Source organism: Peromyscus californicus, unplaced genomic scaffold, assembly GCF_007827085.1.
Source record: "Peromyscus californicus insignis strain IS unplaced genomic scaffold, ASM782708v3 Scaffold_6__1_contigs__length_162567912, whole genome shotgun sequence".
NCBI classification, from domain to species: domain Eukaryota; kingdom Metazoa; phylum Chordata; class Mammalia; order Rodentia; family Cricetidae; genus Peromyscus; species Peromyscus californicus.
Window position 1 is genome coordinate 102,971,913 of NW_026294584.1, and position 12,075 is coordinate 102,983,987.

At 50.0% G+C, this 12,075-nt stretch overlaps 1 protein-coding gene across 1 annotated transcript; it reads right to left on the minus strand.

Moving 5' to 3' along the window:
- Positions 1 to 1,514: 1,514 nt before the first annotated feature.
- Positions 1,515 to 5,659, minus strand: Figla (folliculogenesis specific bHLH transcription factor). The gene is given in 4 exon segments (XM_052721549.1): positions 1,515 to 1,750; positions 3,097 to 3,109; positions 3,763 to 3,915; positions 5,447 to 5,659. Coding segments are annotated over 4 exon segments (615 nt in total).
- Between the last annotated feature and the right edge of the window lie 6,416 nt (positions 5,660 to 12,075).

Below are 12,075 nucleotides of genomic sequence, written 5' to 3' on the forward strand. Positions count from 1 at the left end.
AGAATTCTGGGAAGTGGAAGGAGATGCTCCAGCTGCTGCCATGAGTACCAATATGTAAGATACTGGTAAGCCACAAGCCATGTGGCAAGGTATAGACTTATAGAAATGGGTTAATTTAAAATGTAAGAACTAGATAGCAAGAAGCCTGAGCCATTAGGTCAAACAGTTTAAATAATATAAGCATCTATATGTTTATAAGTGGGCTACGGGACTGCCGGGGCTTAGTGGGCCCGAGAGAGAAAAACTCCAGCTACACTCTAGTTCCAAGAGACAGTTTTTATTTCAATTGGCCATACTAGGAACATCTAGGTTAAGCATAGACTCAGGAAGTCTTTAGAAAGCCAATCAGAATGGGAAGAAAGTCAGCTGGGTAGACAGAAGGCCTAGGGCAGAGCACTGTCTCTTCCTGCAGAGCTGAGCTTCCTGTGGCTCAGTGGAGCGAGCAACGACCATCTAAGTGAACACTAACCTGCCAAGTATTGCGTCAGATACTCTCCATCACCTGAATCTCCATTAGTCTATACACAAGACAGATACAATTACTGTTCCTGCGCTACATGTAGAGCAATTAGGGGTCCAAGGTTCAGTAGCTTGTGCAAGGTCACACAGCTAGCAGATGGCAAAGTAAGTGTCTGAACCTCAGCAGTCTGTCTCCAGGCTGACTTTCAACTGCCATTTAACTGCTTCCCATGACACCCTCTCTCCCTCTGTGCCCCTGCTCTTCAGTGAGCATGTTGGTGACAGTAGCTTGGCTCAGTCAATGTCGAACATTTTTTATGTCAGTAATATTTGCTACATGGCATGGGTTAGATGGTCTATAACCACAGACAAAAACTGGTCCCTTGAACCCAGAGAAGTCACACTCATTACTTACAAAATGTGACCTTGTAGCCAGCCCCCACCAAACAAACAAAAACAAAACAATCAACCAATATCACCTAAAGGCGCATGGCAAACTATATATGTCTTTTTCTGGAGACTAGAAGAATCCAGAAATCCTTTTGTTGTGTTAAATAAGGGCCTGAAAGAAATAAGCCACAGGGGTTGGAGAGGTGGCTCAGCAGTTAAAACTATTTGCTGCTCTTCCAGAGGACCCAAGTTCAGATTTCAGCACTCACTTTGGGCAGCTAACCACCACCAGTAATCCTAGCTCAAGGATATCTGGCATCCTCTTCTGGTCTCTGTGGGTACTGTATATATACATACATACATACATACATACATACATACATACATACATATACACACACACACACACACACACACACACACACACACACACACACACACGCATGCATGCACACATACCTTTAACAAAAGAAGGAACAAACCTTCCATGTGGGCTGTGTGGCTCTGGAGGAAGACCTTCTCCCCATGTGCCTACTGATTAATTTGGGAACACAATCATCTCCAGACAAGCAAACTCCTTTCCTAGATCATCTCATTTTAATCACGTTTTACATGGAAAATAACCATCTCAGTAAATCTTTTGGAGCTTTTCAAATTATACATGACTATTTTAGGAGAAATCTTTCATCAGACTCTTGATGAATGAAGTAACTCCTAGTCACAGGTGCCGTGCTCTGATGACAGGTGTATAATGGCTCACTGTGGCCACCGTATGCCCAAGGCCCCTCTTCTTCTTTCTTCAAGTCACTTGCACAGCTGGTAGGCTGGGTAGCGTTTCCCAAGAGCCCTCTAGCCGAGGACACATGAGGGTCAGAGGGTCTGCTACTGTGGGTCTGTTCCTCTTCTGGTCTCTGTGGGTACTGTATATATACATACATTATAGATGGAGAAACATTCGAGAAACTTAAATGTAGTAGAACTAGAAGGTTTTTGTGGGTTCCTCGGAGCCTTGTTTCTAGAGACCATAGTGATTGTCAAACAGTATAACATGCCAGTCAGACATTTTAAGATTTAAACCAACACATTCTAAACTCCTAAATCTGAAGGTTTCATTTCACGGATAAAGAGAGAAGAGGCCCATCAGGCTGCCCTGATCTCTCACCTCAACGCTGTGCAATAGCAAAGTGCGTTTAGCACCGTGAATGGACCGAGCCCATAACTTCAGTCATGTTAACACACAAGGGGGAATTGGTCATGGTGGCCTGTGCCTGCTCTCCCAGCATGCCAGAGGCCAAGGCAGGACAATCACAAGTTTGAGGCTAGCCTGTCTCAAAAAACCAAACCAAACCCATGAAGCAAAACCCACCAGCAAAAATTAAGATAGCCGCCGCTGCCGGTGTGTGCCCTGTCTTAAGGTTCCTATTGCTATTCGATAAAACGCCGCAATCAAAGGCAACTTGGGGAGGAAGAGTGTCTATAAATCTCAGGCCACACTCCATCACTGAGGGAAGTCGGATCAGGAACTGAAGCAGGAGCCATGGGGGATTGTTGCCCAGCCTGGGAACACTTGCCTGGGGGCGGGCACTGCCCACAGTGGGCTGAGCTGTACCACACCAACCATCAACCAAGAACATGCTCCCCCAGACCTGCCTACAGTCTGGTCTCATGGAAACATTTCTTAGGTGAGAGCCCTCCTCTCAGATGATTCCTGCTGGTGTCACTGACAAAAAAACCAGCACAGTGCACAAACACTATCACTGTGCTTCTGTCCATTGCGACCAACAGAATAACCCACTCCTGTGGTATCCAAGGATCTTCCTTCCCAGCGGACACCTGAGTAGGATTTGTGGACCCCCCAAAAAAAGACCCACAAAAACCTTCTAGTTCTACTACATTTAAGTTTCTCGAATGTTTCTCCATCTATAAGCCTCTCCTCTTCTGCTCTTGGAGAAGGCTTCCACCTGATCATTTACTTTCTTTATTCCTATGACCCTCCTTTCTATCCTCACACTACCGGGAGAGGTGGACTTGAAGTTGGCTTGAGCCCCAATACTTACTTACACTGCCCGCCGCCACCCCCACGCCCCCACCCACCCCCACAAGCTGGCTTGCAGCCTACTTCCTCTCCCCCTTCCAGGTGCTGGGTCTGGCTTCTCCCCACCTTTGCCTCCCCAGTCTCTGTATCTTCAACACCCTCTACCCTCATTTTCCGAGATGTGCTCCTCGGTCCTCTTCCTCACTGGTGACTTGGCTCTTGCTACTAGCACCATTTCAGGCCTCGTTGTGAAGCCCTTTGTCTTAGACTTCCCTTCCCTTCCCTGGTGACAGGTACTCTTTCAGGCCCGTCCATGAAACAGACCACGGACCAGCCCGAACCACCTCCTGCCTACAGGGTGCTTCTGAGCTGACTGACCCTTCTGATATTAGTGACACTCTGGTGCCTCGTGGATTATAGAGCATGGTCAGCAGATCCCGTCTAGTGGCTAATCTGGCAGCAAACAGCCGCCACAAAGAGCTTTGATGGAAGCCTCTCCTGATACTCCAGCTATCAGAGTCTAGCAGGCAGGTGTGCTAGACTGTGCCAGGGAGGCTACAGGTAGATGAGCGTGCCTGGGTTCAAAGCCAGTCCTGACACTTGCCTAAATGGCCATGATCTATATTTTGATTGCCTCCAAGTGGGGTTCAGATAAAACAAATGTTGACTGTTTTCTGTAAACTGCCTAGCATGGCACCTGGCATGTAGAAATGGCTCAAACATGGCGGCCACTACCCTTCTAAACTACTAACTTTCATTGTGGCAAGGTCTCCCTCTGTAGTATAGAAAGGCTTTGAACTCATAACAGTCCTCCTGCCTCAGTCTCCCGGGTGTAAGACTCCCCCACACCCAGCTTTAGAATTTTTAACCTCTTATACCTCTGAGGCCTTTGCTCCTTCCAGAACACAGCCGAGCACCCGTATGTATTCCGACGCACCTTTCAGGATGTCAACTTTGCTGGGCTTCCTGCTCTGCGGCAGAAATGGCACCAGCGCCTTCAGCTTGGCAAAGCCACGGTTGAGATTTTTTATCTAAAAAGCAAAAAGCTACAGTGACACACTGATATATTGCCTTGCACAGACATTTCCCAAAGCACAGAAGAGGAGATGTGAGTGTGACCCCACTGTGCTCTCTAAATGAAAATTAAAAAGTAGAGTGGTCTTGAAATCCCAGCAGGGTTAGCTTTCTAGCGTCTCCTGAAAAGCATCCTTCTCGGTTCTCAGCCGTCCCCCAACTCCTGTGAAGTCTTCTGCCTCACATGGTCCTTTCCCACTGCATTTCCAGACCTTCATTTCTGAAGGGCTTGGCTGAGAAGTTCAGGAATACTTAAGTAGTAGGCCTAAAGGGGCACTTCAGTCCTTCCTCTCTTCAGTTCCTGCTCCAGGGTCACCTTTGCTACAGCCAAACCCAAAGATTACCCAGAGCCAAAGGAGCCCCAAGCCTTCCCTTGACTCCTTTGGGACCAAATTTTGCCTGAGATACTAAAATCTACCAGCAGGTGCCGCTCTAAACACAGCCCACCACAAATTCAGCGATGGGGAGATAGATACTAGGCTTGTTTGACTTCTTGCGGGGTGAGGGGGCCAGAGAGATGGCTCCGGGGGTAAAAGCACTTGCCACAAGAGCTGGCAGCCTGAATTTGAACCCCAAATCCCATATAAAGATTGAAGGAGAGAACCCACTCCATGAAATTGTCCTCTGACCTCCACACGTCACGTTACTACCCCATAACAACAACAAACAAACAAACACACACACAAAGCCTTTAAGTAGCTTCCATGAGGGCTGGAAAGACAGCTCAGAGATTAAGAGCATGTGTTGCTCTTGCAGAAGACCAGAGAGTTCGGTTTCCGGAGCCAAACACAACTGCTTATTACAGTTGAGCTCCAGGGCCCTCTCCCAGCCCCTGCACTCAGATGCACATGCACATAATAAAATTTTATAAAACAGTAACTTAGGCTGGACAGATGACTCAGCAGCTAAGAGTACTTGTTCTTGCAGACGACCTGGGTTAAATTCCCAACAGCCAAACATGGCAACTGTCTGTATTTCTAGTTCCAGGAAAGCCAACTCCCTCCTTTCTGACTCCCAAGTACACACACGATGCACATACACGTATGCAGAGAAAACGCTCACACAAGATACAAGCAGATGATGTTTAAACAATTAATAAGTAACATTAACTTCCACGAGAGGCCCCAGCCACCCTTTATTTGAGGTCGGGATGCACCAGGCAGGGAAAAGGACTCAGAGGAGCCCTTTAGCACCCACGCTGCACCTACAGATGTGAGGCCAAGGCTCCGATACACTGTTTCTAAGGCACCTGTCCCGGTGCAGGGTCTGAAATTGGCAAGGGGCTCCCTCTGCTCCCTCTGTCCCCGAACCATCCAGGAGGGTCAGCAGGTGAGGCAGGCGCTGCCAGGGCCCCGAACGCGCAGCTGCATGCAGGTGCAGTGTAGGCAGGCCACTGGGGACCCGGGCCGAGCCTCGCGAAGACGAAGTCACCCAGGAGGGCCGCGAGGGAACGCAAGGGGTGGGAGGGAGGTGGCCCTGGACCCGCACCCGCTCGCGCTCTTTGGCGTTGGCCACGCGCCTGCGCTCCAGCACCAGATGCAGGTCGTCCGTGGAGGAGTAGCCGCCTGAGGGCAGCCGCTTGAGCCTACAGATGGCGGCGAGCCGGGGCAGGGGCCCCAGCTGGGCCTGCAGCAGCTCCTCCAGCATCTCAGCCTGCGGGGTGGCCAGGAAGGGCTCTGGGGCCGCCAGGGCTGTGTCCATGGTGGCACGTCAAGGCCACGGCCTGGCCAGGGCCTTGCACCTGCTGCGCCTCAGGTGCGCCAAGCCGCGGAGGGCGGGGCACGCGGAGGGCACGAGGTGAGGGTGGGGCGGGCCGCAGAGGCCCATGGGCAAAGGCCTTACCCCCCGCACACTTGACACCTGGCTGTGGGGGGCGGGTCGCGGCGGGGGGCGGAGCCTTGGGTGGGAGGGGCTTGTAGAGGCCCTGGGAGAGCAGGAGGAGGAGGAGGAGGAGGAGGAGGAGGAGGAGGAGGAGGAGGAGGAGGAGGAGGAGGAGGAGGAGGAGGAGGAGGAGGAGGAGGAGGAGGAGGAGGAGGAGGAGGAGGAGGAGGAGGAGGAGGAGGAGGAGGAGGAGGAGGAGGAGGAGGAGGAGGAGGAGGAGGAGGAGGAGGAGGAGGAGGAGGAGGAGGAGGAGGGAGGGGCCGCACGCTCAGGTTAGGGTCCAAAGGCTTTACACCTGTCGCGCCTCCTTGAGCTATACAAAGCGGGACCAGGGTGGGCCTGCAGGGACCAGGTGAAGAGTCCCTTGAGAGGCCATGGTGAAAGGGTCTTCCACAAGAATGAGGGCGGGAAAGGATGGAGCTAGGGCATGGAAATCTGCAATCAAGCGAAGGGCCTTTTACACCTGAGCCTGGAAAGATGTCTCCAAATCCTCTCCCTGAAGCCCACTTGGTGGAAGGAGAGAATCGACTCCCAAGAATCCTCTGCTTTCCAGTCATGTGTCGTGGCACATGCACCCACACGTATTCACACACGGGCAAAAATAAATAATGAAAGAAAAAAGGCCTTATAGCTTGAGCTCTGGGTACGAGTGTGGAAGAGCAGGGGTAACAGAGCACATGGAGGGCCATGGTCTATGTGCTTATGCCAGGTTCACTGGGGAACACGAGGCTCAGGGAGGAGCGGCCCGTGAAGGGTCGGCCCTGGGTGGGTCCTGCAGAAATTACTGACCCATAGGCCTAACACCTGTGTGGAGGCAGGACGGGGCATCTGGGACCAGGTGTGATAGTGGTAAAGTGGTGAAGGACCTTCACCTGCCTCACCTGGGTTGCATGAGGACCAGGCAAGGACATGAGGGGCAGAGAGCTCACATAGAACTCTACCATCAAGAGATCTTATACCCTCAACACCTGGGGCACTGGACTCTAGGGCAGGGTGAGAGGAAGGGTAGGAAGATGAAGGGGCCAGTGCGTCCTTCAAAGGGTTCTGATCAACAGTCCTACCTTTTCTCCACCTCCTCCAGGATGAAGGGGCAGGACTAGTCGCTACATGGAGGACCATAGCTGAAGAGCCTTTCACCTGGCCCACCTCACAACTCCTGTGTGCCAGGCCCCGGTGGAGATGAGTGGAGGTCCATGGTCAAGAGACTGACTTTGTTGATATTCCTGAGGGTGCAGAGTAAGAGAAGAAATGCCTCCCTGCCTGCCTGCCTGTGCTGCCCAAAGTGCTGTGGACCTGAGCAGTCTGCCTCCCCAGAGAGTGCCCTCTAATACCGCCAGGTGCTGATTGTGAACACTGGGTCACAGCACTGTCGAGGTTTGTTTTCTTTCTCATACACATACTGGGGTTCCTGTGCCCAAAGTTCTGATTTCATGGGTGTAAGTTCCCGGATGCATGCTAAGGTATACACACAGGTACAAAATACACGGTGAAACATTGAAAACGAAACTGCCAAAAGGGAGCCCAGACAAAATGCTTGCCCAGCACTGGTGAAATCCTGGCTTCCATCCCCAGCCCAAACTACCAGGCTGCAGACAAAGTTCCCAGCACAATAGCAAAGATCCCCCGAGCCCCAAGAAGGCCCCCTTGTCCAGGCCTCACACTGGACACTTGCTGCAGCTTCTTTCTCGTTCTGACTTACCACTTCCATTAGTTTTTCCGAGCTATTTTAATTCTTTTTTATTTTTATCTTGTATTTGAGATTTCATCCTGCACTACCTGGAGTAGGTCTGAATTTCTGAACACAGTCATCCTCCTGCCTCGGATTCCAGAATACTGGAGTCACAGGCATGTCAACCCATACCTGGGCAGTGGGGAAGAGATTTTAAAAAATGAGATAAAATTGGGGAAGCTGCTTATTCACTCGGGGAGTTGGAAGGAATGCAGTAAAGAGTCAGCCTTCTGCTCTCCCTGGCTCCCTTCCTGCATCTTCACCACATGCAAGCTGAGGTGACTGTCTTGGCCACACCACCACAGGCTTCACAGTGGTCAAAAGTGTGTCTCCAGCAGAAACAGAGAAGGAGAACAGACACACAGACGCTGACCATAGTTCCTCCCTAGGGAACAGCCAGAGATCATTTCCTCACAAGGACCCTCAGGACAGACCCTTCTTGTTCTCCACGTGGGCCTTCAGAGCCACAAGGCACAAGACAATGCCAGTGCAGAACCCTGTGTGTGCTTTAGCCACAGAGGAGCTGTTGCTCAGACAGGGATGGGAGCCACAGGAGAGGACATGTCCAGAGAAGTCTGGACTAAACTTTGTGCACATTCTAAAGCTCTGAAGCATTGTCTCCCTATCTGCTGAGGGCCAGACTAGAGAGAACTCTCCTCGGAGTGAGTAGGGAGAAAGTCCATCTTCACCACAGTGAGCTCTGCACATGTGGACAGTGGGATCTATGTGGAAAACACAGTGAGCACTGCACACGTGGATGGTGGGATCTATGTGGAAAATACAGTGAGCACTGCACATGTGGATGGTGGGATCTATGTCGGAAACACAGTGAGCATTGCACATGTGAATGGTGGGATCTATGTCGGAAACACAGTGAGCACTGCACACATGGATGGTGGGATCTGTGTGGAAAACACAGTGATCTCTGCACATGTGGACAGTGGGATCTATGTGGAAAACTTGGTTCTAAACTCATACTATACAGTAACTTGTCTTTTAGAGAGAGGGTCTCATGAAGTCTAGACTGGCCTTTAACTTGCTGTCATGGAGGATGACTTTGAACTCCTGATCCTTCTGCCTTCAGCTCCCAAGTGGGGAATCACATGCATATCCTCCAGGCTGGGTTCTATGCAGTGGCTCCAATTCCCACATTAGCCCCAAGAGGGTCTTCTCTAGCCACTGCCATGCCATAGAGGAGGAAACAGACACAGGAAGCTGCTCTTCTAGCTACAAAAACCAAGGTGGAGCTGTACCCATCCCTCTTGCCTGGCACAGCCCATGAGGTAAACTGAGGCTCTGATAGCAAAGATGGTTCTAAACCAGACAATGTAGGAGCTCTGCTATTGTCTAGACAGATGGAGAGGACCCAGGCAGAAGGTGGCCAGAGTGCATGTGCAGGAGGCTCTCAGAGCATTGAGAGGAACTGCTGAGGGGCATGACTCAGTTCAGGTGACCTTTTCAGAGGTGTAAGAAAGGTGCCCAAAGGCCAATCTGAGGAGAGCCCAGACTGCCAGTCCCGGGATCTGTAGGAGACCCAGGGCAGAAGATGACAAGAAAGGCAGGACTTTGGGGAGACTCAGAAGGCAATAGGAAGCTGGGGAGAAGGTTCAGTCAGTAGAGTGCTCAACCTCAGGAGCCTGGAGACGTCGGTTTGGATCTCTGAGGTCCACGGAAAAGCCAGGCACCACACTAAGCCTTGCTCATGTGGCAAAATTTCAGGCCACCTAGAGACCTTGTCTCAGAATGTAGACGGTGCCTGAAAACCAACACCCAAGTTTGTCCTCTGACCTCCACACCTGCATGTTGTGCACACATGCACCCACACGCAACCACACACACCCACACCCATAGCAATGCACACCTCCAAAATGGTAATAGGGTCCAACTGCTTTGGGCACTCGAGGAGTGAGCTAAGAAGCAGCTGAGGAGTAGATCCTGCAGCCCTCAGCCTCATCCTGCAGAAGGAATCCACAGAAGCATCCCTCTTCTGAAGCTCACGGGCCTTCCCACCTCCCAAGTGCAGCCCCGCCTCCTCACTCCTCTCCCTGGCACTAGTGCCCTTTGACCGTGGTAAGAGTTTCCCAGGGCAGCAGCAGAGCCATTGATACCTGGCTCTTGTGGGGAACTCTGTAGGAGGGTCCTCTATTAGGTAGGGTGAGAGTGCAGAAGCAAGGAAAGATGGTCCTGGGACTGAATAACAGGACTGGCCAAGAAATGTAGCACAGAATTAGAGTATGGGGGATTGATGGGGAGACTGGTCAGGGGACAGAATACTGTACACTTTCTTCTAATCTGCCAGCTGTCCCCACCCCCATAATGGTGTTCTGGGGTCAGGAAAATTGTTGGAGACCCACACTGTCAAGGTTCAGGTCTCAAAGAAGAGGTGTGGAGGCGGGTGGGGGGGTGGGGGGAGTGAATTGGGATGGCTGCCCTCACATTTATTGAAAAAAGGCTACACCTTTTTATACTCAATAGTTTAGCTACAGGTAAGAATGAAATGAGACTCAATGATTCAGGGATGAAAGTGGCCATTAACTTCAGTACAGCATTTTTCCTGGGACAAAATTGGTAAGTTCAACAAGTATCTAAATGCCCATTGTTCTCTAAGGTTTAGTAATTCCATCAGGAGTCCTCTTACAACATTGTAAGGGCCACAAATTCATCCTACCAGAGATAAGGAGAATGAGTCCCTTTAGCAAGCAGGAACTTCCCTCAAGGCCCTGAGGGAAATGGAAGCCCTTATCCAAATGCCTGACCTTGGGAAAAGGACTTCCCTGGGGACCAGACACTCCACTACAATTTAAGAGTAATTTTCCTTCCTCAAGGGGCAGGATGCAGTGTAAGCACTGAGCAGTTCCCTAATAGTGTCCCTTTGTGTCTTTGTCTTACTATATGGGCCTGTTCCCCTCAAATGCTCCCCAAATGGTGTCATACTCCTGGTGTCATACTCTTTTCCTTCTATACAGTATCATTCTGATTCCTCTACATTTATTAACTGAACTCTTGCCCTTAATGGCCTCAGGCTCTGGATCTGGATTGTATGCTTCATCCTTGGGGTCAGGTGTGTCCAGTTAGTAAATCTCTAACTTTCCTGTTCATGGTGTAATCAGGAGGACTCCATGGTATACCTGTGTGCAGAGTCAACACCCTATATGGTTCAATGGTGGTGGGTATTTTGTCCAAAGAATTATTTTGTTAAGGAGGCTATCATTTCATACATTTTCATCCCTCAAAGTCTGCACAAAATTTTCCAAAGGAAAAGGCATAAGCGAAGTCCTATAACATAGTGAGAATCATGAAAATGAAGGTAAAAGGTGCTGGAGAAGTGTGATTCACAATGTGGAAATGCTGGAACTCTGTCAAGCAGTAATCACTGCCATGCTGTCCATGCCTTATTTCTTCTTCTTAACTGTGCAAATTGTTCCATGGACATGTCTTGATTTTGCACTCTTTGTAAACTTGTGGGAGGATTTCTACAGATAGTTATTGTATGAATAGACCACTGATAACCTTGGCAACAAAGTTTCTGGGACATATTATGATATATGTGTTTATTTATAGAAAATTTGGCAGTATTAAAACAGGGCCTAATATTGAGAAAATGTCAAGAGTGGTTTTTGTTTGTTTGTTTGTTTTGTTTCTTAGCTTAAGTGCCCTATTTCTGATACCTGAGTCTAAAAACACAAAGTATATTTGTAGACCAAGCTGGATTCAAACCCACAGAGATAGACCAACCTGCTTCTGCATTTTGAATGCTGGCATTAAAGGCATGTGCCACCACATCCCCCTCTGTACAAAGTTCTGTAAGTCAGACCAATCTCTATTCTCTCTTTGTTCTCATGGGTGTCAGGAGAATCCACAGCTCCCTCAGTAAGAGTGGGTGTTATAATGAGCTGGAACAGAATGCGCCATGGTAGTTGTTAGGATTCTGGCCACTCCTCCAGCTGCATGACTGCACATGAGCAGTTCAGTAACTAAGTAAGGGGTCATTAGTGTGCTGCGTGATTATGTAAATGTGTGCAGCCTGGTCACACAATCTGCGCATGCGTGGCATGCTCCATAAGCCCACATGCACATGTGCAGGGGGATCCTTAAAAAGCTGGTCACAGACTCCTCTCCTCTCTTCTGCTCTCTCTCCTTCCCCACTCTTTCTCCCTACGCATGTCTTTCACAGGCCTGGTCACTCTCTTCTGTCCCCCTCCCCAATAAAGCTCTGATCCTGGGTTTTGTTGTGCCTCATGACCTTTCCTCATAGAGCAAAAGCACCACATTTAAAACCAACATTGGTGCCGTGACAAAACAGGCTCTCCCAGTGCTTTGCATCTGGGACCCTGTACTGAGGTTTATTAGATCTACAACTGCCCGCTTTTTTTCATTTGCCCAGCCGCCGGGACTGCTACTCACAACACTCTGGCTGTCCAGATTGGTGAGTTTTCCCTTTCCAATCCCTCGCCATTTCCCATGACTGTAGCCTGAGATATATTTCTCGTGTTGGACCCCCAGGGTG